The sequence below is a fragment of the Alosa sapidissima genome, chromosome 10 (assembly GCF_018492685.1).
Source record: "Alosa sapidissima isolate fAloSap1 chromosome 10, fAloSap1.pri, whole genome shotgun sequence".
NCBI lineage: Eukaryota > Metazoa > Chordata > Actinopteri > Clupeiformes > Clupeidae > Alosa > Alosa sapidissima.
In genome coordinates, this window is record NC_055966.1 from 11,630,423 (window position 1) to 11,656,409 (window position 25,987).

Here is a 25,987-nt window from a genome sequence, read left to right on the forward strand (position 1 = left end):
TAGGCCTGATTTGTACCATGCCATAGCCTGGGGTCGTTCCTTTTTTCATCAAGCCATAATCCATCCATATATTCGGAACTTGCAAAAAGACAATCCTTTGGACATTAGCCCAGACTACTTGAAATATCAGCAAAATCGTATATGGAAACAGAGGGTGTGAATGTGAACAGGCTTGTGAACTTGAACTGAAGTTTGGTTAGACACTCATTTAATTAGTGTCACGCATGACGTGGAGATTAGAGATTAGTTTAAATAATAAAGTGAAACCACTCTGAACCCCAAATATCAATTCAACAAATTACTTTAATGACACAATGACACATTTATAGGCTACTGTTTTTGACACCCTGTCATGACGGGTTGATGTCTTGCAGCCGATATCGCAGGATGCATGTCATTGGTTTATTCAAATTCACTTCACCAGAGAGGTCTCGCCCATTTCAGAGCCCCAGCCTTGACGTAGTTTACCGTTTCCCGCTCCGCCGCCAAACTCAGGGCCTTAGACTCACATCTAAAAAACATGAAGTACATATTAATATAATCTTAAATAAACCTAACCTTCCAAAAATAAGTTACTTCTTTTTTCTACTTAAAGGGGAACTATGCAGCTTTTTTAGCTTAATTTCTGTTAACTTAACAGCCTTGAAGTCATTGAAATGGTTATATGACTTTTTCCGGGTTGAATGGTAGTCGTCTCGCTTAGCCTTAACGTCTCTGAGCGGAAAAACCAGCCTTGCAACTTTGGTCCGGTAAGCTGCTGGCCTCAGAGAGTCAGAAAGTCTTGCGGTCTTGCAATGGAACAAATTGCTTTACGGCACTACACACATACACGCCAGGCACCGGCTAGAACAAGGTGGCGATGAAGTTTCTCAGACATTCGTCATGGCAAAGCCGGCGAAATAAAGCCGAAAGTAAGTAAACCGTTGGCGGAGGAATAGGGAGAGAAGAAACAACAGACTGGCAGAGCGAGGAGTGTCGTAAAATATATACTCTGAAGCTGTAGGGGGAGCTCTGCTCTGTAGAGAAAACTGTGAGCAAAAAGCGAGAAAATAGCGAAATTTCCAAAACTGCATAGGGTCCCTTTAACAAGAAAAAAACGTCAAAACCTTCAAAGCAACAGAACTACTGTACATAATCCAGCATAAATGGGAGAACTGAACTGCCTGAGGCTGTTCATGTGGTCAAAAAAGAGAACTTACTCTGTTTGTCGTCTTCGCAAAGCTCTTTGGAGATCTTCTTTTGTAGGGTCTCCAAAGCATCAAAATTGTCCACATAAAAGACCCTCTTATTTTTGCCTCCCGTCATTACCTGCAGCTCAGTCATCATGGCCCCAGCCACCCCAATGCCATATATCATGATGCCTTCACTCAGGACCTCTAGAGACGATACAGGAAGCAATTCAGGGTCTGTGGCAGCTCCATCAGTAATTACAAAAAGGATCTGGGGGACTTTTTTCTCCCGACGGCCACCATACGATTGTCCAAAGTAGTCCAGTGCATAGCGAAGAGCAGCACCAGTGGAGGTGATTCCTCCTGGCTGGTTAAGGTTCGCTATGGCATTCCGTACTTCCTCTGCGGTTTTGAACTGGTTCAGAGTGAACTTTGACTCTGCGGCGGTTGAGTAGACAATGGCCCCAAAACGGACATGGTCCTCACCGACATTCATGCTGTCAACGACTGACATCATAAAGCGCTCCATGCTCTTGTATTGATCCGGATAAATACTGGATGAGCCATCCACCAGGAAGATCATATCCGCCACCTGAGTTGTTGAGCAATCTACAAGGGAACAGAAACAACACACTTGTAGTTGTGTGTGTGTGAGAGAGAGAGAGTGAGAGAGGGAGAAATTGAGAGGTAGACAGTGGTGGAGAGAGAGACAGAGGGAGAGATTGTGAATGGGAGTGGTGGAGAAAGTGATAGAGAGAGAGAGTGATGGAGAGAGAGGGATAGAGAGTGAATGAGAGAGATAGAGAAAGAGTGATGGAGAGAGGGATTGAGAGAGGGAAAGTGATGGAGGTGAAGGGACAGAAAGAGAGTGACTGATGGCGGTAAAGGGACAGAAAGAGAGAGAGTGATAGAGAGAGAGAGTGATGGAGGTAAAGGGACAGAAAGAGAGGGAGTGATGGAGAGAGAGAGTGATGAGGTAAAGGGACAGAAAGAGAGGGAGAGTGATGGAGGTAAAGGGATACACAGTGTACAACTACTTACTAATGACAGTTTTGTCAGTAGTGTCTGGCATGTGAGTGGTGTCCGGCTTGTCTGGCTTGTAAGTAGTGTCAGGCTTGTCGGGCTGACAGATCTTAGGCAAAATATCACTCTCCAAATTCTGGAGGGCATCAAAGTTTGTCTCCATAAACAGCCTGCCCGGGCGGCCACTAATCTCCCTCAGCTGGGTGACGTTGGCGCGCTCCACACCAACGGAGTAGATGATGATGTTCTTCCTCCTCAGAGCTCGCGCGGGCCTCACCACATCATCCCGTGCCTCTCCATCGGTCAGAACGATGAGGATCTTTGGGACGCCGGGACGCCCGCCCTTCGAGGTGTCAAAGAACTGTGAAGTGAGACTGAGAGCTCCACCAGTCAGAGTGGTCCCACTCAGCTGCCACATTAAGTTCACCGTCTGCAAGAAGCCCCTGAGAGTTTGGGGGGCGCACAGCGTGTACTCCACCCTTAGGGTGCCACTGTACTGCAGCAGACCCACACGCACGGCGTCGGGATGGACCTGGATGGAGCGCTGAATCAGCACATTGATGAATCTCTTTATCTTGTAGAATTCATCCGAGTCAATGCTCCCAGAGCCGTCCACCAGGAATATGACATCAGCCAGCATGTTCTTGCATGCTGTGGAGGATAAATCAAAGATTGGTCAAACTAATTTGATCCACAGAACAGCTTGGAAATAATAATTTTAAAAAAGCATTTAGTTCACCTGATTGAGAGCATATGTCTTTCACAATATCATCCTTCATTGGTATGAAGGCATTAAAGTTATTAATTAAGTACTTCCTCTTAGGGTCACCAGAAATGTAATCCAGCTCCCTCTCATTGGCACCCTTCAAACCAATGGCATAGATGGTGATTCCCTGCTGGCGAAGCCGCTTTGCTGGCACTTCAACATTGTCATGTGAGTTTGCATCTGTTATTACAATGAGGTACTTGGGAACCGCATGACCACGGTCCTCCATAGTTTCTTTAAAAAGTGGACTCATGAAATTTAAAGCATGTCCGATGTAGGTGTTACCACCGGTTTGGTGGACAGCGATCACAGCGTCCTCCAGAGACTCTCTGTCTGTGTATTGAGACAGTCTGAACTCCAGCTTTGGACTGTTTGAAAACTTTACCAGGCCAACACGTACTTTGTGCGGGCCAATACGAAACATCCATATGAGCTCCAAAACAAACTTTTTAATATGCCGAAAATCCTTGTAGCGAATGCTGGTTGAGTGGTCAATCAAAAAATAGATATCTGCTTTGTCTGTTTGGATACAGTCTAATAAAGAAACACACATAACACATTATGACTATACACATATACAAATTAGCCTGATTACATTTGGTATAAGCTCATACATCAGACTGATCAGACAGACAGATTTGTTTCTATTGTGTTACATGTTCTTTTCTATATTTCTGATATTTTGCTGATTGGATCATAATCGGCCACAGCAACGAAGAGGAATGACTGATTCTTTTTTATTATTGTGTTACATGTTCCAAATGTTAAGCACGTTGAGCTGCATTCTGTGTATGAAAGGTGCTATCCAAATAAAGTTTATTATTATTATTATTATTATTATTATTATTATTATTATTGTTAAATTTACAATCATCAGAAACAAACTGCTTAATAATCTTACTGAAAATCACTGAAAAAAACTAAAACTATTTCTACATCGATTTTGTGTCCTCCCAGCTCATGAAGAAAGCACATCTTGGCAAACACTGGTTTACCAGGCTATTGCCTTTTTCACTGGTTGTAATACCAATATTATCCAGCAGAGACTGCTCACCAGTAACATTATATCACAATAGTGGCAGAGATGATGAGACAAGTCTTGAATATAACTCTTGTTTGTTTTCAGTCACCATATGAGATTAAACTGGCCAGCATTTCACACAGTTAACCATCACAAGTAAATTATAACAGTACTTACCATGAGAAACTTTGGGGATCTTCTCAGAGTCAAAAAGTATCTTGATGTCTTGTTTAGTATGTTGAATGTATTGTCCATTATTATTATGTCCACCTTCTGATAAATGACCTGCACTACCTTCGGAACAATGAGAGGTCTGAGGAGGAGCAGGAGGAGTTTTGGCCACGATCACCACGTTTGTTGGATTTTTGGGCTTCTTTGTGGTCACCACAATGGTCGGATTCTTGGGCTCCTCCACGGTCACAATGGTGGTTGGATTCTTGGGCTCATTCCCGGTCACCACAATGGTCGGATTCTTGGGCTCCTTCCCCGGCATCACAATGGTCGGATTCTTGGGCTCCGCGGTCACAACGGTGGTGCAGAGCACATGGACGATCATCTGAGAGATGCCCTGAATCTTCTCTTTGACAGTATCTTTGATGTCGATGGTATTGTCAGCAGTAGCTATGCCTTGTATTATCTGTTGAGTGCATTGTCCAATAAAGACATAAGACTGTGTTGCAATGATTTCAAGCTCCACCCGGTCAGCTTGGTCAAGCCCAACAGTAAGTACAGTCACACCTTGATCTTTAATAACGTTTGACGCTTCCATCACATTATCATCTGATTTCCCCGAAGTAATGAGCACCAAATACTGCTTATATCCTCGGGTGCCATCCTCCAAGGAGAAAAAATTATGGCTGGCATAAGATATTGCTCCTCCAGTTTTACGCATCTGACTACCTGTCAATGTAAACCTTTTGATATGATCCACAACTTCAGATTCAGAGGTGTACTGGTCCAGCTGAAACTCCACAGAAACAGTAGACCCATACTGAGCCAGGCCCATGCGATTGCCTTCCTTGTTTACATTGAGTTGGTTGGCTAGTCGAATGAGCATTTCTCTTATGGCCTGAATATGGGACTGAGCTGAACTGTCCACAAGGAAGAAAACTTCAGCATATTTTGGTGCTAAAACTGAAACAAGTCATAAAAACAGAATTTTTAAATACTGCCATAACCGACCAATGTGGATATAATATCGTACATTAGACAGAGAAGGAAGGAAAAATATAATTATGCATAAATAATGTAGCCTACAATATCTTCCTTAAAGGTGCTATAGGCGATGCAGGGTAACGTCACTTCTGTTGACTCTGTTCTGTTCAAACAAAACAGAGAGCTAGCTCGCGACTCTCCCTCTCCCTCCCGTGCAATTGAAACGGTCCCAAATACGCATCTCGTCGGTGATTTGCTGGAATAGTTTGTTATGTTTTTATGGGCAAGGTTGGCCCAAGTTGTTTTGTGGCCGTTTTTGGAGCCTAGGCTGTCCACGGAGACCGTGTTTTTTTACAGTGTATTCGGGCACAGGCAGCTAGCGGATGGTGAGGTGATGTTAGCTGTATGTGACAAAAAATGTTTTAGCTTAGAAACCGCGTTGCAACGCTTATAGCACCTTTAAGATAGTTCTAGACAAGCCTTTTATCATTCGGACCAAATTGATCTGTAAGTGTCTCTGAGAGCTGTGAGGAACACAATCATACTCTACCCTGTGCTTGAATCTCCACCGAGGTGCAAACTGTTTTCCGCATGTTGTCCATTACTTTCTGCAGCTCCTGGTAGTCGTGGATGCTGATCAAGAATTGCTCACTAGGACTGCTAGCGACTGTTCTTAGCTGTGCAGCATCATAGTATCCAACACCAACGGCGAAGATGACAACCCCATGGCTCCGTAACTTTAGGGCTGGTTCAGCCACTGCATCCATGGAGGCGCCATCTGTTATCACGATGGCAATTTTAGGAACACTGTCTCGGCTGCCCCCCTCTGGGGTAAAGTAGTTTTCCTGAAGGAAGGTAAGGGCACTGCCCAAATAAGTTGCTCCTTTATGATACTGAAGTTGGTCAATTTTGTCAAGTACATCTTTGACGTTGTCATGATCCTTCAGCAGGAACTCCTGGTAGGTTTGATGATCAAACTGTGCTAGGCCTATGCGCACCTGGTGTTTGGCTACAGGTAGTCCACTCACAAATGACTTGAGGAACTGCTTCATCTGGTTAAAGCTATCGTGACCAATGCTACCCGAGCAATCCACAAGGAACACAATGTCAGCAACGGTTGCATGCTGACAATCTGAAAGGATAGAAAGAGGAAAAGTTTAACTTATTATACAACTCTTATCCTGCTTACTCTGACCATTTCCTCCCTTGTACATTATAGTATTTGTATTTACAAAACATATGCAACCAACCAAAATGATCACGTCATTGTAAATGAATGGCATTACCTGTAGAAACCTGAGTTATGGTGTGACTGATGACCACCTGAGTGGTGTGACTTATGACCTCCTCCACCTCGAAGCACAGCTTCTGGACGATCTTCTGAGTGATGCTCTGAAGAGCAGTGAAGTCAGAGACGCTGTACACATGCTGGTCCTGAGGTTCACTAGCAATCTGTCTCAGCTCCAACTCAACTGCATCTTTGACACCGATGGCGTAAACGATGATCCCCTGATTCTTTAGATCCATCGCATGTGGCCCCACATCGTCGTCTGCCATGCCGTCTGTGATAACAACAGCTATCTGGGGCACTTTTTCACTGGCACGGCTTCCTGCACTTTGCACAAAGTGCTCCTTCAGGATGAAGTTCAGTCCCTCGCCAGTTAGTGTTTTCCCCATTATATAACCCAGCTTGTCAATGTGCTCAAGAATCTGTGCTTTATTCTGATAGGTGTTGAGACTGAACTCTGTGTGCATAATGTTGCTGTACTGCACCATGCCAATACGGACATGATCAGGACTAACATCAAAGCCGTCGACCAGAGTGTGGAGGAATTCCCGGATACGCTGGAAGTTCTCAGTTCCAATACTCTCAGATCCATCAACCAGGAAGACAATATCAGCGACAGTCTTCTCTTCTATACATTCTGGGAGAAAGATACATTCTCATGAAAATAAAAGAGAAGCTTTCAGATTAACAATAGTCAAATTACAATTTTTACCAATGTCAGAAAGTACCTGAAGTTCATAAAACAAATCAAATATGTTATGTACTGGAAATATACATACCATGTACAGGAAATATATGTACTATGTACTGTTCATCTATAATAAACTGAATTGAATACCTGTTGATGCACTGAGGAGAAAACAAGATGCTACGATGACAGCACCAAAAAGAACATTTGTCTTTGCCATGTTAACGACGTCCTGTGCTTCTGAAGTCCTGCAATAATAGGAGGTGTAAAGCACAATGATTTTATCAAAGGAACTAGTATTTTGACTCTACATGTATGGACATAGTGGAGCAGTAAATATTTGCACCTCACAATCAGTTGGCCCAGGTTCGATTCCTAAATCCACCAATGCGAGTTCACATCAATTTGGACAATTTGTCCGCTAAATACCAGTCACTTTGCTTAATTTAACTCACTTTACTACTGTAGTTTATTAGTCTACTAAATATCAGTCACTTAATCACTAGTTAGTTAGTAAATTAGCTACTTAATTTAACTCACTTTATTTATACTAATTTATCAGTCTGCTAAATACCAGTCACTTTACTTAAAGCTGCAGTAGGCAAGATTTTTTTGGTCATATTCACTGAATAAACACTATGCTCCGACAGAACAACATAAATCAGCTGGTTTTAGAAAAAAACCCGCACTTCACCTAGAGCCTGTTATTTGTTTTGCAAAAATCCACAGCTCCCGGTTCTTCTGGTCCAATCAGAGCAGGGCTGTGTGAGATTTTACTATCAATCACAGTCTGGTGCGCACTGACAAGCACAAACTCGATGAGAGGGTGCTGGGTGGTAGTGGGGGAGGGGCATGAGAGTTGTAAACATTCAAAATTTTGGCTAAGTCCCCTACATCTGTCAGACTTGCCAACTGCAGCTTTAATTTAGCTGACTTTACTAGTTTGTAATACTTTTTTTCTTGGCTCTTATCTTGGCTGCGATACTATTCAAAATTAGAGACTGTGCTTACTCGATTGCCTCATGGTAAAAAAGGCTTATTGTAGGATTTTACTACATGACAGAGATACAATTTACCCACCATTGAAATCAAGAGAAATAACCCTTTTAAATGGTATACAATATAATTAATAAGTTTGAGGAGAACATACTGTAACTTATTCTACTCAGTGAAAAAACAGAATCAATTTGTCACCTTTTGTTCAAAAGTTATGATAAATGTATTAGAACTTTGCAGACGGCACAAAACATTCTGTTTTTTCATACAGTACTTGATGCCCTCGTGACTCAAAAAAGTTTATTGTGTGGTCATGCTACATGGCAGAGATCAAATATACCCACCATTGTAATCAGGAGAACCAGCCCTTTAAAATGGTATACATAATTTACCTAATATCTATTGTAGATATAGTGTATGAGAGATAGAAAATTTACAGAAACAAAATCAATCACCTTTGGTTCAAAATGTATGCTCAATTTTCTCATAACTGCAAGTTGCAGCAACTACTAGAAAACACTAAAGCCCGATCACTGCATAAATGGGGGATAGTGGCCCCCCCTCGTGCGGGGTGTGTACTACTGCTACCCTATTTGGATACATTTCCTCATTTTGGTTTACATTGGCTGCCGCATGAATGAGGCGAATTACGCAGCTGGGACTTGTTTGGAAACATGAAGATCTCCTGGTGAAAACAGCCTTTTCCGCCCACCTGGTCATTCATTGCCCAGGCACTGCCCAAGTATGCTTTTTATTTTACAGCCTGGCATTTTTTGCTTCTTTTTGCAGAAGACTCTGTATGTGAAATATGATATAAACATTGGAAAGTCATGCATCAGTGGGGTGCAGCCCTGTCGTACCTGAAAAAGCATGTAATAAAACCAGATGGTGTAATTATCCCCGATAATGTAATAAAGTGCATTTCCCATTTCTCATGCATGCAGTTACTGCCTAATTGACCATGTCACCAGGCCAACCATGCACATAAAACATTCCAGAGAAGTTTTGCATGAAGTAAGATATCCTCCCCTGTGATGACAAAAAGGGATGTGTCAGTCTGCCTATTTGCACATTTTCATGCTGAGTGGTGATGTACCATGGTATGTGTACAAATGCGCTAGATAGAGGAGAACAAATAGTTTCCGTGCAACTGTCTTTTTGCAAGGACAAAAAAACTGCTATGGATTCTAACAGGTCCTTGCGGAAATACTGGACATGTTGTTCACCATTGTAAGACTAGCTTTAAGGTGAGGAATTCCTTCCTTCTGTAAATCGGAAGCACTGTTTCTTCACTCTAAGTTCTCCCTGAACCTCTACATATTGCTAGACTGCATGGGGTAGAAGGCTGTGGTGCTACACGTTGTTTTAGTGGTAAGAGGGGCTTGTCAGACCCTGTCATCTGACCTGTGGGCAGTGTTGTGGCTTACTCCCTCAACCGTGTCACCTACTCCCTGCTGCCATTCAGGCTGCTGTAAATGGGTACTTCAAGACGTATTCATGATCATAACTGTTGCAAATGCACAACACGTACCATAGAACCATGTTTTTGTTTGTGCAGCTTGTTAGTTTGGTCATCTGTTTAACTGCAACTCCAACTACATACATACATATATATATATATATATATATATATATATATATAAGCACAATCATGCACAGTCTGAAACAAGCTAATTTGTAGTAGTCTACAAGCTAATTTGTGAAGCTGGTACAGGTAAAACTACATAATCCAACATCATGTTCATGTTATTTAAATCCATGGAACACACGATCATTTTACAAGTAGCATGCTCAAGTGATCTAAGACATACTAAGAATAAATTTTCCCATTACAGTGGGATTTTTCAACAGCTGAAATGTTTATGACTAACGTGTCTTTACAATATTGCAGTCTTATCTTGCCTTGATCAAGTTAAACTACAGCTACTTCTATTCACACCGACAGAAGTGTGTAAGAATAGTCTAATACTTACATTGGCTGGTAAAGTTGGCTGAACTCTGGCTTCTTGCTCCTTGGCCAAGGTGAGGTGAGAGACGAGTGAGACGTAGAAAAGGTGAGAGACGAGTGAGACGTAGAGAAGGTGGCAAAGTGATGACACTGTCTCTGGCCACACCCCACCCATTCCCAACTCTGTGCCTGTGTCTTTAGGTTGAACCATCCTCCTCTTAAGTCTCTCTGATGCAAAACATTTGTTTGGTTTGGAACTTGATAAAATTGGTAAGAGGGGGGTCATATTATCCCAAACCATTGACAAATGTGGTAGACCTAGCTATAGTAACTTTAATTTTGTCCTGCTCATTAAGTTTACCATGTGATGTAGAGGACAACATTTGCATCCCTTGCAGCTCCGTCAGTGGAAGTATTGAATCCCACATACCTGGACTAGGCTGGGAGGCTAGTGTGCTATTAGATAAGCATACTGTTATACTGTTATTATACTGTAGCCTTTTATTAGGGTGAGCCTGCCATCAGTCCACTTTATTCTAAAGGCATAAATGTAAAGAACATTTTCAATATCCTTTTTCTTTTAGAAAGTGACCTTGAAGGCTCAATATTTGTGGTTTACTCTTTAATAAATGAATACAGCTTGACACTACAGCTTCACCTATATAATTATTCATCCCATTCAATAAACTAGCTACAGTAGAGGCTATGCAAAACAGCTCGGCAAAGGCAATTCATGCAAAACAGTAACATTTGCAGTGACCCAGAGTAGCGTTCATTTCCCAGCTGGGCTGAAACGCCCAACCCCAGGAGTACATTCCCTGTGAGTGGTGTGTCAGGTTAAAAGTCCTCAACAGGGGCACTAGGCTTGTTTCCTTCTTCTTATGGTAGGCATGCCTCTTTTATTTCTTTTTTAAAATCATGTTCTGTACATAATGTAAATTCTAGAACAGTTTTTTTCAGCTTTTTAATTTTTCATATCCAAAATATTGCATTTCCTGCATATGAACTGCAAATACATCCTCCAAAACTGCTGTTTCAACACATGGAAGTGATTTTTTGTGAGGGTTGTGTCACCACTAATTTTGTCCCCATCACATCAGACAACAAATTGTAACTACCATGAAACAGTCTCTTCAACGTGTAGCCTGTAACTTTGTGTAAACTGTTGTGTTAAGGGTAACCAGCTGAACATAGCTCTGCAGTGAGTACAAAGCAAAATCATCAGTGTGTCAACTCCCATAGTGTTAAATTCAATACTATCCCAGAGTTTAAATAATTCTCACTGGTTCAGAGTTACACTTTGGATAGTGTTAATAATTTAACTACATAATAGTGTTACAATTTGACACCCACAGAGTTATTTTTGCCACATTTAAGTGTTAATGTTCACACTGGATTGTGTTAAATATTTCCACTGGGGGTGTTACTTTATAACATTCTCATTGTTATTTTATGACACTGTATTGTATTGTTAACATGTGCATCTGTATGATTTTAGCCTGATGAGCCAGACCCACATTAAAATGTAGGGTCTGGACACTCACCGTTCGCAGTGCTCAGTCCGAGGGGCGGGATAATCGGTTGTCTTTCAAATTACCTCTGCACGCAATAGGACAGCGCTGAGTCCCATGCATTTTCCCACCAGCGGAGCTAGTCGGCTAGTTCAAACTTTTGCCAACTTAAAAGAAGCTTAACTCGTGTCACACTGCTGGCCAACAGCAACATCCATCTTCTTTGTTTTCAAGTAGCAGGGAACTCAAGCCAAACCGTTGCAACTCTGCCATCAATCATTATGTTAAGCCCGCCTAACGACTCTATACACGATTTGATTGGCCTGATAGAAGTTTAATTTTTCGAGCTCACAAGCCAACGGAGAGTTGCTAGACTAGCCCTGGCAGCAAATGTAATTTGCTGCCGCTAGGGTGCGTCTAGATTTCTAGGCTAGTATGATTTAATACCACATTGAACTGTATATATGACTATTGTGTTACATTCAAAGTTCTGAAACTGGTTCTTCAGTCACCTTTCATGATAGGAAAATAAAAATGGACAAATGATCATCATTAATCATTTTTAATAATGAATAAATTCCAAGCAATAAAAAAGCAAAAAAGAAAATAATGGTACAATAAAGTCCATTATCTCCACCATAAGCACATTAAAGGTCAAGGGGCTTATACATTTCAATACATTCTGCTTTAAACATTTTTAATCAGTTTCACTTTGTAGGAGTGAAAATGTTCATTGAAGTTTTCAACAACAAGCTTGTTAACTGGAGTAAATTACATTATTGACCAAAAGTATCTTTTTGATTCTGCAAAACACAGGCATCTCATGTTTAGTGCCACTGAACAGCCCTTCTCACGCAGCACCTGTCAGACTACCACGTCCAGGAGCAGTGTGGTGCCTAGGGGGCTGTTGGGTTGTTACAGCACCTAGAGGAGTGTCACCTTTTGAGCCAACAGATGTTGCTGCTCCTATCACTCCCACAGCCCAAGAGACGACACCGGCGACACAGTGACCCACGATGTTCCTCAAAGTCAAAGTCAAAGTCAAAGTCAAAGTCAGCTTTATTGTCAATTTCTTCACATGTTCCAGACATACAAAGAGATCGAAATTACGTTTCTCACTATCCCACGGTGAAGACAAGACATATTTTACCAATTTAAGTCCACAGACAAACATAACATTCAAGTAAACAAAAAAGTAAGTAAATAAGAGGGCACATATAATAATGAAAAAAAATAAGAGCAGCAAAATTTGGTTGAAATTGTGCATAGACAGTCAATAAAATACTAGTGCAAAGTCAGGCCAATAAAAGGCTTGTGTAGTTCTGTTTGACCTAAGTAAGAAAGAAAGTGACATAGTGGTGCAAGTTATGTAAGAGCAGCAGATGTGTTGTGTTTTCAGGACAACAACAAGTTGTAAAGTGTACAAGTGTGCAAGTGTGCAAGTGGAGTAGTGCACGCGGCCATTGTGGGTCCAATGTCCAGGATGTTATGTAGCTGAGGGTGGAGGGGGGAGAGGAGGGAGAGAGTTCAGCATCCTTACAGCTTGGTGTATGAAGCTGTTGGTGAGTCTGGTAGTGCGGGAGCGCAGGCTTCTGTACCTCTTCCCAGAGGGCAGTAGATCGAACAGATTGTGAGCGGGGTGACTTGCATCACTCACAATTTTGGTCGCCTTGCGGGTGAGGTGGGTGGTGTAAATGTCCTTCAGGGAGGGGAGTGAAGCACCAACAATCCTTCCAGCTGTGTTCACTATGCGCTGCAGGGCTTTCCTGTTGTATTCAGTGCAGCTTCCGCCCCACACAGCGATACAGCTGGAGAGGATGCTCTCAATGGTGCCTCGGTAGAATGTGGTCATGATGGCTGGTGGAGCACTTGCTCGCCTGAGTTTCCGCAGGAAGTACAGGCGGCGCTGAGCTCTCTTCGCCAGTGATGCAGTGTTGGTGGTCCAGGAGAGGTCTTCGCTGATGTGCACCCCCAGGAATTTGGTGCTGCTCGCTCTCTCCACCACAGCACCGTCGATGGTCAGTGGCAGGTGTTGGGTGTGACCTCTCCGGAAGTCAACAACAATCTCTTTGGTCTTGCTGACGTTCAGCAGGAGGTTGTTGTCCCTGCACCACGTGGTCAGATGGTCGACCTCCAACCTGTATTGGGTCTCGTCGCCCTTGGTGATGAGACCCACCAGAGTTGTGTCGTCAGCAAATTTCACTATGTGATTGTTGCTGTAGGTTGCAGTGCAGTCATGCGTCAGCAGGGTGAAGAGCAGCGGACTGAGCACGCAGCCTTGGGGGGCCCCTGTGCTCAGTGTGATGCTGCTTGAGGTATTGTTGCCAACACGTACTACTTGAGGCCTCTGACAGAGGAAGTCCAGTAGCCAGTTGCAGAGGTAGGTGCTGAGTCCCAGTTTGTCAAGTTTGCTGATGAGTTGTTGTGGTATTATGGTGTTGAATGCAGAGCTGAAGTCTATAAACAGCAATCTCACATATGAGTCTCTTTTTTCCAGGTGGGTGAGGGCTGGGTGGAGGGCAGAGCAGATTGCATCCTCTGTAGACCGCTTGGCTCGGTATGCAAACTGGAAGGGGTCCAGGGTGGGGGGGAGAATGGATTTGATATGTGACATGACAAGCCGCTCAAAGCACTTCATGATGATGGGTGTCAGTGCCACAGGGCGGTAGTCATTGAAGCAGGATGGAGCAGTTTTCTTTGGCACAGGTATGATGGTGGCAGCTTTGAAACATGATGGGACGATGGCTTGCTTCAGGGAAGTGTTAAAGATGTCTGTGAAGACATCCTTAAGCTCCCCTGCGCAGTCCTTCAGCCCCTGTTCCTGCCCCTGTTCCTGCTCCTCCCACAGCCCAAGAGACGACACCGGCACCACCATGACACCCACTTACTCTGCAGCCTCCTGAGGTAAACTGGGTGAGTTTTCTTCCGAAGCAGTTCGCCAGAGTCATCCAGCCAGCTGACCAGGAGTCCGCCATTGGAGCATTGAAATTTTAAAACAGCTTGATCCCTCCAAGCCATTTGGCACTGGACAAGAGGTGTGTTGCAATGTTGCGCTCAAGAACAGCAGGGAACAGCTCCAGCTATTTACAGCAAGCCTTGCAGGAGATACACAGTGAGGAGTGGGCTAGGCGGACCGTCGACTGATTGTGAGGTCCACAAAAAGTCCTGTGTCCTCACCCAGTCTGAAGCTGTGTATCAGCCGCCACCACCCTTCAGTGCCCTGCCCCTAGCCCTTTTCTTTGCATCTTCCGTCAAGGGTTTTCGCTGCTTCTTCGCCGGCTCTGCCATTATACACACGTTTGCAACAATCGCTAGCGTTTCGTTAGCCTGCCTCTGTGCTGTGGATGCAGGATGTAAACTGATCCTGCTTTGGTTGGCGGGTACGATACACTGAGCTTGCAAGAGAATTTAACCATATACCGACTTACGAAGATGAGTAATTAACACGAAAACGTTGCCTGGTGTTCCTTTAAGGGCACAGTCACATGGATGTCAAATATTGGCAATAAATTCGGGCAAGTGCTGAGCAATGGTGAGAGGGCTGGCCTTGATGACCTTTGTCAAGGCATCGTCCAAAGATACAGAGCTGGAGAGTGCAGTGGAGGAGAGTGAAATGGAGGAGTGTGACATGGGGACATTGGCCACTCAGAATGACATGGGGACTGATGCCGCTCAGACTGACACAGAGATTCATCAGCAGAAAGGGTTGATGGAGTGGAGGCTGATGGGCCAGTCCACTTGTGGGATTCTTGGTGTTGGTTCAATGTATCGTTGTAAGTGATCCATGTTGATCTTCTGGTGGATCTTGCCCTTTTGTGACACAATATCCACACTTTTTCTCTCAATATTGGTTATGATGAATGGCCCCATCATCGCCTTCTCCATCTTTCCACTGCTCTTGTCTGATGTTTTGTCTGAGCACTTTGTCACCCACTTTGAATTCATCATCTTGGCCCAGCTTCTCCCTTTTTCGTTTAACTCTCTCCCTCACCCTCTCCATATTTTGTTGGGCAATGGCGAAATGTTCAGCAAGGGCCTGAAGGCAATGTTAACTGTGCCACAAGTGCCTCCACGTGGTCATGAGTAATCTGTGGCAACAAATATATATGGCACAATTTCCACACTAAGGTGACTTGCAGCAAGCAAGCAGTCAAACACTGTAATGTGACACGTAATGTAGACATGGCATACTTTCCCACTTACCTCATACTCAGCTGGAATGCCTATAGGATATCTGGCCTCCCGCCAAAACATGAGGAAATGGGAGGGAGTACTGTACCTTGTCGTCAGCTGTTTTTTTGTGCGAAGGGCAAAAAGTGTGGCTTGGAGATGTTGATTTCAGGTTTTGGGTTTGTCCTCAACCAGTTTTGTCAAGATCCTATAAGGTCACACGTTCAATTGTCACATATGGTATTGTGCAATATTTCTTCATTTATCAATGTATCTATCTATTCTATAAAATACCCTTGAATGGTGCCATTCATGTTTTCCACCAAGCCATTGGTCTGAGGGTGGTCAGACTTCTCTTTATGCCCAGTTTGGCACAGAGTGCAAAGTTGATCTGCCAGAATAGGAGGAAATATTTAGAGCATCCCATGACCTAAAAGATAGATGTGAGAATTAGTTTCTTACCTTGTTGACAAACTCACGTCCTCTGTCTGTAAGCAGCCTTATTGGTACACCGTATTTGTAAAAGAAGTCCAGAATGCAAGCTGTAACTTCTGGGCCACTTTTGTTTTTTAAGGCATAGGCCTCAGTCCATTTTGTGAAATAGTCGATCATTACACAAATGTACTCATGGCCCTGGTCAGGTTTGGCCAGTTTCCCCATCAGGTCCATGTCTACCAGTTCCAGTGGCTCTGTAATTTGAGGAAAGACAGTAAGTTATGGCAAAGTGTTCATACTCTGAAGAGCAAAACCACATGATGGAACTGTCACCTCAATTGGGATGTCGGCCTTCTTAATTTTTAGCGCGCACCGTCTGGCCTGGCATTGAGGACACTCCGATATATTTTTTTAAAAAGTGGTGAATGAAAAAAGTAACTAATGTTGAGACATAGTATTGTGAATGTACAGTATGTTAAGCACAAATAATTTGCAAATTCAAGAAGAAAGAAATAAAATCACGCGTTTTCGGATGTCCCCTTCCATCCCAGGCCAATAGTATTTCAGGGCAATGGCGTCAACGCTCTTTTCCATTCCACAGTGGCCCCCATGCTCACTGTCAGCTTCAGCATCAGCTTCCTCTGGTGTTCTGACCACTTTTTCCAGGTGTTCTCCCACCTTCCGCCTGCGGTTTATGTGGTAAAGTTGCCCATCTGACAGGCCCAACATAAGTATTACTTACGTTTTTTTGACTGAGTGAAGTAGTTTGTCATGATAAGGCTTCCTTACCCTTCATTATGTAGTTGTCACACCTCTTTATGATAAATCGACTTATTGATGTTGAGCCAACAGTGAAGGCATTATGCTTCAGGAAAAGTTAGATCTCTTGAGCAACTTTGGGGTCTTATTCTACTTAGCTCAATCTGGCCTAACTACATAGATCACACCCCTTTTAATTACACTTAACTCAGTGACCGTTTCTCAAAGTCAAGGATGGGTCCTTCAAAGCCACTTTTTCAAGGATGTTACGTCATCGAATATCGCCAAGCACTGTTCCAATGTCAAGGGTGCTTTAAAATTCTATCAAGTACTGAGTCATTCGTTCTGAGTCTGAGACTTTCTGAGAATTTTCGAGGATGCATGTGTGTATCCTCTGCATGCTTGGAACACCCACAATAGCACACATGATTTTTAATAATGCACCTGCAGCTTCCTGCACACTCGCTAGTCTGTTCCATTGTGTGTTTTCCGAATGGTCTTCGAACGGTCTTCGTCTGTTTGTCTTTATCTCTGTCTCCTCTCACCACATGGGAAGAATGTAGCATGAGCTGTATGTATATCATCTGCATCTAATTGCAATCCTTTATTTCAAATAATCTTACATGTGTGACTTTCTGAAGAGGTAGCATTCACATGAATAGAGAGATGGCTAAAGCTAATTCAATTGACATGGCCAATCAGGTGTAGGCCTAAGGTTTCTGAACCTGGTAGACTAATGACATGATTGAAGTTAAATGAACTTGATATGCATTGTTATGATCAAAATTTCTTTCAATTATGTAGTATTTCAATGAATTCAGTAAAGAGGGTCATTATTAGGGGGCGTTAGTGAGCACTAGATGTAGTAGACACGTTTTTCCTGAGCTCCTCTCCATGTTATAGAATAGTTCAGTATTTAATTTAAAATTCATCAGTTTACCCAACCTTTTGTCAACCAAAGATTGAAATCGAGGAGATGCGGTAAGCGAAGATAGAGCATGGAAAACAGCAGGATAAAAGCCCAATCGAGACTAAATGCCAGCACAGCTGATGCTATCGCTAGCACCAGAACATGGCATGACAGATCTCCAGACTAGCAAGGACTCTTTGACACAGTAGAGGCAACGCTAACATCCACTCAAGCATCTTTGGTGAGTCTCGGAATCCGTATGACAGAAATTGAAGAAGCAAACTCCAGCTACGACCTCCGCCTCTCACAAGTTGAACAAGCTTGCATGAAAATGCGGGCGGAAAACCATGCACTCTGCTCAACAGTGATTGACCTGGAGCCTCACTCTAGGCGTCAGAATATAAATCGTTGGCCTACCTGAAAATATTGAGAAAAGATGCCCTGTTGAATTTCTGGAGAAGTTTATCCCTGAGCTGCTAGGTGCTAGCAATTTCTATGCTAGCAATTCTAGCCCCATGTTGTGGATTGAGCACACCAGCTAGGGAAGCAATCTTTGTAGGAAAATGCATGACCGCGCGTGATGATAGCCCGAATTCATCATTTCCAAATCAAGAGGAAAATACTACAGCTTTCTCGCCAACAATTTCCCCTGACGTACAACGAGGCGGCGATCCACTTCTTCCCCGATTTGCCAGTGGAGGTGATTTAAACAGCGCCAGGCTTTCGAAGATTCTGAAAGAAGTTCAAGGAGGCAGGCGTGAGGGTCGGTTTCATCTACCCAGCTCGTCTCCGGGTCACCTTGGGAAACTCGGAGCAGGTATTTTCTTCAGTACAAGAAGCCGAGATGTTTGTAGGGACTCTGTCCAGAACATTACATTGCGCTTGGGATGGCGTACATTGTCTGGTATGTGACTTTATTCCCTGCTATCACGCAGGTCAGGACATTCTCATGACCGTTGTTTAAATGTTACTTGTATGTTTTTTGCACAATTGGAGAGAGAGCATAGGGCTCTTTTTGTTAGCTTAGCCAAACTAGCTTTTCCGGCAGCCTCTATGCCTGATTGAGGGGAACGTGCCCTCACTTTGTTTGGGAAAGTGGGACGGGGGAGGGGGAGAAAGTTCTTAGTTGTGTGTTTTTTATTTTGTTTTCCTCTATACTGTTATCAGTGTTGCTTAACTCATTGAATGCCAAGCTGTTTTCGGAAGCTTTATCCTAGAATCTAGACCATTGTTGATGATTTTTGTACAACCACAGCATATTCTGTGTTATAGCTATGAACACATACAATGGCTCGTTTGAAAGGTGAGGCTTTAAGCTCTCAGTGGGTGCAAACCGTGTATTTCTACACGCCTCTGTTCCTGAGAAATCCCAAGCTAAACAGTGGCTAGTTTTCATCAAAATCCCTGTTTTTTTCTAGAAATGGAGATATTGCGTCTTTTATGAGTAACTATCACCGACATATTCGGCACTCTGGCAAAGGCGTGCCCTCTTGCAAGCGCGACTCGGCCTACCACCCACTCCGCTAGGCCCGGCTCGTGGTGGAGATGGAACTCCCTCCTCAGCACGGTGTTCAGTCACTCCTTGTAATGTTTTTGACTTGTCGTGGTCAGAGTCATCTTGTCTTAGTAGAAAGGTGGACTCATCCAGCGTTCTTACGGCGAAAACGCACCTGCTGCAATATATTTTTCTTCTACTTTTTCATTTCTCCCTTCAGCACCTGAGAAGTGTTGCCTGCAAAGTTTCTGGGAAGAGATCTAACGAGGCCACCTTGTGATAAACCTACGAAAATAAATGACCTGATTTTGACCTGGCGTGCATGTCCTGATAGGCTAATCAGTGAGTGATTCGAAACAAAGCGGCAACCATCAAAAGCCGAGTTAAGATCAAACGTCCAGATAAAATGTCCAGATCTTGCGTTTTCATGAGTTTCGATCGTCATATATTTCATTTCCATTCATCACAGAGTTCCCAAAATCACATATAAGGTGTGTTAGAGTGTCTAGTTTCGTAATTAAAAAAAAAGCTAAAAACGTAATATTACAATTTTGGCACTCAACGCATTAGGCACTCAATGAGTTAAGGGCGTCACATTTTTACATCACTGTGTATCATATGTATATCAAAAGAGGGGAGAGATGAGACTGAACCATCATCTTATCGTCCGATTGCATTACTGAACTCTGATATGAAAATTTTCACAAAATTGATGGCAAATAGGTTAAACAAACATATTGCTTCATTATCCATTCTGACCAAATTGGTTTCATTCCTGGTAGGTTCTCCTTTTTTAATGTTGGACTAATGAACATAATGTACATACTCTTTTGATCCTGTGAGGGAAATTTGGTCTCTGCATTTATCCCAATCCGTGAATTGGTGAAACACACTCGGCACACAGTGAACACATAGTGAGGTGAAGCACACAGCGCAGTGAGCTGCCTGCAACAACAGCAGCGCTCGGGGAGCAGTGAGGGGTTAGGTGCCTTGCTCAAGGGCACTTCAGCCATGCCTACTGGTCGGGGTTCGAACCGGCAACCCTCCGATTACAAGTCCGAAGCGTTAACCAGTAGGCCACGGCTGCCCCTGCTGTGACTATAAGAAGGATCAGAAAGTGGTGGTCCTCTGCTTAGATGCAGATAAAGCTTTTGATCAGTTAAAGTGGGCATATATGTGGAGGGCTTTGGATTTGGTAGCCGCAGAGCCCGTCTACGGAGAGCCTCCCCACTCTATTAATCCCATACAAACCGAATTTGGCTGCAGTTCACCAGAGTTCACCTAGATGGCGAGTCCAAAATACATGGGGTACTATGGAGCTACATGGCTAAATTTATTGTTTTCACCTATTTAACAACTGAAACCCTCAGATTTTATTTTATTTTTCGCAAAATGGATATGGATTATCAATCAAAAGTGAAATAATCCGGGAGTCATGTCCTTTCGTTTTCTTACAGGTTGGGTCGTTGTTGCCCATAACACGCTAGCATTGTGCTAATGAATGACGTCATTGACACGTTTGAAAGGCTTTTTAGAACAATTAAGTTACTTTAAAAAATCAATACAATACAATATTCAAATTACTTGAAAAACATATATATCCCTAGAAAAGTGGATTTTGAGGGGTACAGCTCCATAGACCTCCTTTCATTCTGGACTCGCCTGCGAGCACCCTCATGTGGAACCACAGAAGGAACTGCAACCAGTTCAGAAACCGGAAGTTTTCCGAGAGTGGAAGTTCTCCCCTTATTAGACATTCTCTGGTAGCCGTTTTATCTCATGGATTAAATTGTTATACGCCCACCCTTCTTACATTCTAACAAATCAAGAAAGATCAACTCCATTTCCATTACATCATGGGACGCGCCAAGGCTACCCCCTCAGCCCACTCCTTTTTGCGATTGGTATTGAACCCCTTGCTATTAGTATCAGGCAACACGGCTCTCTCAAACCTATTCGTCTAGTTTTGTAGACCACCATCTATCTTTATATCACAGCCTGAACAGTCTATCCCCATTCTGTTAGACCTCATAAAGTTATTTGGTGACATTTCTGGGTACACAATAGAGTATTGAAGCCATGACATAGCGTAGCATGGGTTTCCTCCATAAAAGAGACCTGCATGTAACTTCACAGCATGCGGTTAAAATCCTTAAATTCACGGACGTGTTTTGGCTTTATTTTTTGGGCAAAAAACGTCACTCTTAACAGCCGCCAGTCTTTGAGAAGATGTGAAATATCCACTGGAATTTTGTTTCTTTCTATTACACCGGCCAGGGAATCTGTGTTATGTGGCTAAGCTGCTGCCTAGCAGGTAAAATATGTTTAAATGGCTATATTTATTTTTATTAGCTAGAAATGATGCCACATGTCTACATTCAATGCTATTTAAGCCACTTCGAAAGTTTGTTTAGATCCAGTGATTCTGCCGTCATGGAAATGCAACGTCACACTTCGGTACTCTATTAACTGGCAGAAAAGCCAGTTTTTGCCTCTTGGGGATTACCATGAAGCAGAAGTTTTGCATAAACTCCCATTTAAAGTTACAGACGAGCTGAAGTACCTTGGAGTAATTCTGCCAAAATATCCTAAATTCATTTTTAAACTGCATTTTCACAAAAAGGTGGAAAGACTAAAAGGAGATATTGGCAAGTGGCGCATGCTCCTGCTTTCTTTGGTGGGTCGTATAAATGCTATCAAGATTCCTATACTTCTTTCAAAACCTTCCGATTTTCCTAACAAAGTCATTCTTTACACTACTAGACTCAATAATCATGCCTTTTATCTGGGGTTTAAAAGCTCATAGAATATCAAAAATGCATTTACAAAACCCAGAGAGGGGGGGATTTGGGTTACCTTGCTTTCCACATTACTGCAGCAAACCTTAGCCTTCACACCAGTAGGCCAGAGCTCTATGACCTGGAAATTTCAACAATCAACAACCGGAACTATGTCCGCCAAAACCTAATTCTGTCTGTCTATCTAATCTCTCCCTGAGGAAAGCAGGGTTTATAGGCTTTTGTTTGGCCCACTGGATTCAACACTTGATCTCAGATTTTGTCAAGGTATTTTCTGAACAGGTGAACTATGCCACCCATTCTTTGAAGAAAGCTTGTGAAGAGGAACTGGGTCTCCAGATTGATGATATTGTTTGGGAGGAAAGTCTCTGTAGAATCCAATATTGTTCTATTAATACCAGGCATCACTTAATCCAGTTTAAGGTCAGGCATAGACTTCATTATTCAAAAGCTAAGCTACATAGGATATACCCTACTGTTTCCCCTTTGTGTGGTCGATGTAAGTCAGCTAACGGTTCCTTAACCTATCTCTTCAGGTCATGTCCAAAATGGTATGACTAATAGTGTGGAATATTCCAATGTTTTTCTGAAATGTACAGCTGTGTGTTCAAGCCCTAGCCAGAGGTGGCACTGTTTAGCTACTCCCTGTCTACATGGACTCATTCCCCCCCTATACAGCACACCAAGAGAGACTATTAAGAGATTTTAGAGATTTTAAGGCTCTGGAAGTCAGAAGCAGTGACACTCTTCAAGACATGGTTAACAGAACTTACCTCTGTATTACACATGGAGAAAATGACCTTCTTGCTCAATTTGATGGAGACCTTGAACAATTGTGAGACTCACAATAGGCCACTCACCTCTTTGTTAAATTCTGTTTTAATTTAGAGCACCAGTGATGCAGCAGCACATCTCATTTCATTGTCTTGAGTAATACGTCCTGTTTTTATTCTTCTTTTTTCGTTTTCTTCTCTTCCTTCCATATTGGCATATATTTGTTTACTCCTAATCTTTGTTGATTTGTACTAAACTACTTGGAAAACACTTAATAAACATATTGAACAAAGAGGGTCATTATTGAGCATACAGTCCTTATGTGTAGATAGGCTGCTTTGTTTTCTCACCCTGGATTCATTGTTGTAGCCTAATCCAGTTGTCATCCAGTGATATGTAAACTTGCACAAGGGGTTAGGGTTACCCCACATAGTAAAACCATGCTATAGCTATGTAATCTGAAGCAGCAACATCTGAATGTTATCAAACTCTGTCAGTATGCTACATTGAAGTGCTGTAATCATATAGCCCACCATAATGACCATTTTGTGTTGTCAAGTTGGCCAACAGATTATGAGTGTGATAAATACGCGAAACTCTTGAGAAAATAAGCTTCATATGTTCTTCACTTCATTATACGTTTGCTGCAACTCACTATTATCTCATAATTAGCCGCACAGTACATCAACCTACTACTACCACATAAAAGATCATGTGATTTTTTTTACTTATGTCAAAAAATAAAACGTATGTGGTGAAACATCCGAACCGCTAGGCGGCGGTAATATTCAAAAAGTCATGAGACTTATTAGTAACAAGTGAAAATTCTCTCGGTCTACACAGAAGTGCATGGTTGGTTATCTGTTTAACTTTTTCAGACGAACCAACATTGAAGGTGTTGTAATAGTGACACAGAAAGCAATTAAAAGTTTTAATTTAAAACACAAACCTACTTTAACAGCAACTAGAAAAGGATGGCCTTCAATCTGATTGGGTATGGTTACGCTGTCTTGGTAACTTCTGGGGGTATAATTGGCTTCGTTAAAGCAGGTATGTCAATCAACGCTAGGTTACATTGTGATAATACATGTACTTTCTTGCAGTGTTGACGAAAAAGACCCGCAACAAAGCTATCCCTCTCTCCTTCTGTTTACAGGAAGCATCGCCTCGCTTGTTGCTGGACTTCTGTTCGGAGTACTGGCGGGGGTTGGCGCCTACCAAATGTCTCAGAATTCTGATAATTTCTGGGTCTTGCTGGGTTGGTTAGCCTTTATAACATTAACAGAGCCTGTCTATTTCTGTTAATAACGCACAAACGTGCTGATGTTGTCTTTCGCGATGCATTTGTTGTGCTTTTCATGTCAGGCACCTCTGGGATCCTGGCTGCTGTGATGGGCGTGAGGTTCCTGAACTCATGGAAGTTTATGCCAGCAGGACTTGTGGCTGGGGCAAGGTAACCCACTCCTTATGCTGTCGTAATCTGCATGATCTATACTAGTCGTAATAAATAATGTGAATAAAACATCGTAATCATGCTATGTGTAATGCGTGGTGGGCGAAGGGACAGTGGCTGTCTGGAAAAATCCAAACACCTCATATGTGTATGTCACTGGTGTAGTCTATGTGATATGCAGGACTACGCAGTATACCCACTTAAAAAGCATCACCATCCCAGTATACCCACTTAAAATAAGCAAGGATACATATTAACATTTGGGGTTGATCACAGTATACCCACTACAGCTAGACTAGGCCTACATCACAGTATACGCACTACAGCTAACTAGACTACACCACTGCATATATGCCTAAACAATGCACAAACACATCATATAGGCTAAATACGACCGTATGAAGAACAATCAACTTCATGTAATCTTTCTCTTCCAGCGTATTGGTGTTTGTGAAGATTTGTGTGTGCTTGCTGTGCAAACCAGGTCATCCAGATAGTGGCAAAAGATCTTGAGCATTTAACATACGACTTCAATGGATTGTTGAAAATGAGACTGTGGAAAAAACACCACCACACATGTGTAACTGAGATTGAATTAGTCATAAATCATGTCAACCATCAAGTTGCTCTGTCTCTCTCTGTTAAATGGGTGATTCAGAGTAGTAACACAACTACATGAGTTTTAAAATGAATATATACCGTATTTTCCGGAGTATAACGGCTCCTACACACAGTTGCGTTCCGTCAACGCATTCCAGTGGGTGTTCCCGACGGTAGCTATGCAAATGATTTGAAGTAAAACCGTAATGTGATTGGTTGGTGCCGTCCGTCGATTGGCTTGATTGGCCAGTGCCGTCTGTCGGTGCAGCACCAGCTGAACTTCTCAACACGAGCTACGGGAGAAACGCGACGCAACGGACCCACAATTCAGTTCGGCAACGGATGACGTGAGCCCATGTAAAGTGAATGGGATGTGTCTCCAGCAACGCAACGCACGCAGCTGTGTGTAGGAGCCGTAAGTCGCACCGGAGTATAAATCGCACCAGTCAAAAAATGTGTCATAAAGAGGAAAAAAACATATATAAATATATATATATATGTTGCTCCTGAGTTGCAGGACCAGCCAAACTATGAAAAAAAGTGTGACTTATAGTCCGGAAAATACGGTATATATATGTCTGGCAGTGAATACCAGACACACAACTTCACTTCTGTTGTGTCTGTACTAATCAATGTCTACTATTCACTATATTTGCTGTGTGTGTGTGAGAGTGAGTGAGAGAGAGAGCAAGAATATTGCTTAAGTGAATCCCAAATGTGTTTTGCCTTTGAAATACAATAAACTGGTCAGACAGTTGTGCTCATGTGTATATAATGTGTTCTTACATTAATGTGTACTATCAGGTGGTGTGTGCGTTAATGTGTACTATCAGGTGGGGTGTGTGTGTCTGCGCGTTAATTTGTACTATCAGGTGGTGTGTGTGTGTGTGCATTAATGTGTACTCTCAGGTGATGTGTGTGTGTGTGTGTGTGTTAATGTGTACTATCAGGTGGTGTGTGTGTAGATCTAAAGTCAGATGGCTCATTTGTACTTTGATTTGACCTTTCACTTATTGATGAAGCAGAGC

The 25,987-nt window shown here is 42.7% G+C and overlaps 2 protein-coding genes across 2 annotated transcripts; one reads left to right on the top strand and one right to left on the bottom strand.

Annotated features, from left to right (window-relative positions):
* Positions 1 to 285: 285 nt before the first annotated feature.
* LOC121721445 (collagen alpha-4(VI) chain-like) lies at positions 286 to 10,157 on the bottom strand. The gene is made up of 9 exons (XM_042108374.1): positions 10,080 to 10,157; positions 7,261 to 7,358; positions 6,421 to 7,059; positions 5,685 to 6,266; positions 4,157 to 5,113; positions 2,932 to 3,492; positions 2,211 to 2,843; positions 1,200 to 1,778; positions 286 to 511 (listed from the first exon to the last, which is right to left on the bottom strand). Coding segments are annotated over exons 1-9 (4,071 nt in total). The 5' UTR covers positions 10,082 to 10,157; the 3' UTR covers positions 286 to 491.
* A 13,556-nt stretch (positions 10,158 to 23,713) lies between these two features.
* LOC121721480 (transmembrane protein 14C-like) lies at positions 23,714 to 24,981 on the top strand. Its single transcript, XM_042108460.1, has 5 exons — positions 23,714 to 23,758; positions 23,868 to 23,956; positions 24,063 to 24,164; positions 24,272 to 24,359; positions 24,797 to 24,981. Exons 2-5 carry the CDS (start codon positions 23,881 to 23,883, stop codon positions 24,870 to 24,872), a joined length of 342 nt encoding a protein of 113 aa, XP_041964394.1. The 5' UTR covers positions 23,714 to 23,758; positions 23,868 to 23,880; the 3' UTR covers positions 24,873 to 24,981.
* Positions 24,982 to 25,987: the final 1,006 nt, after the last annotated feature.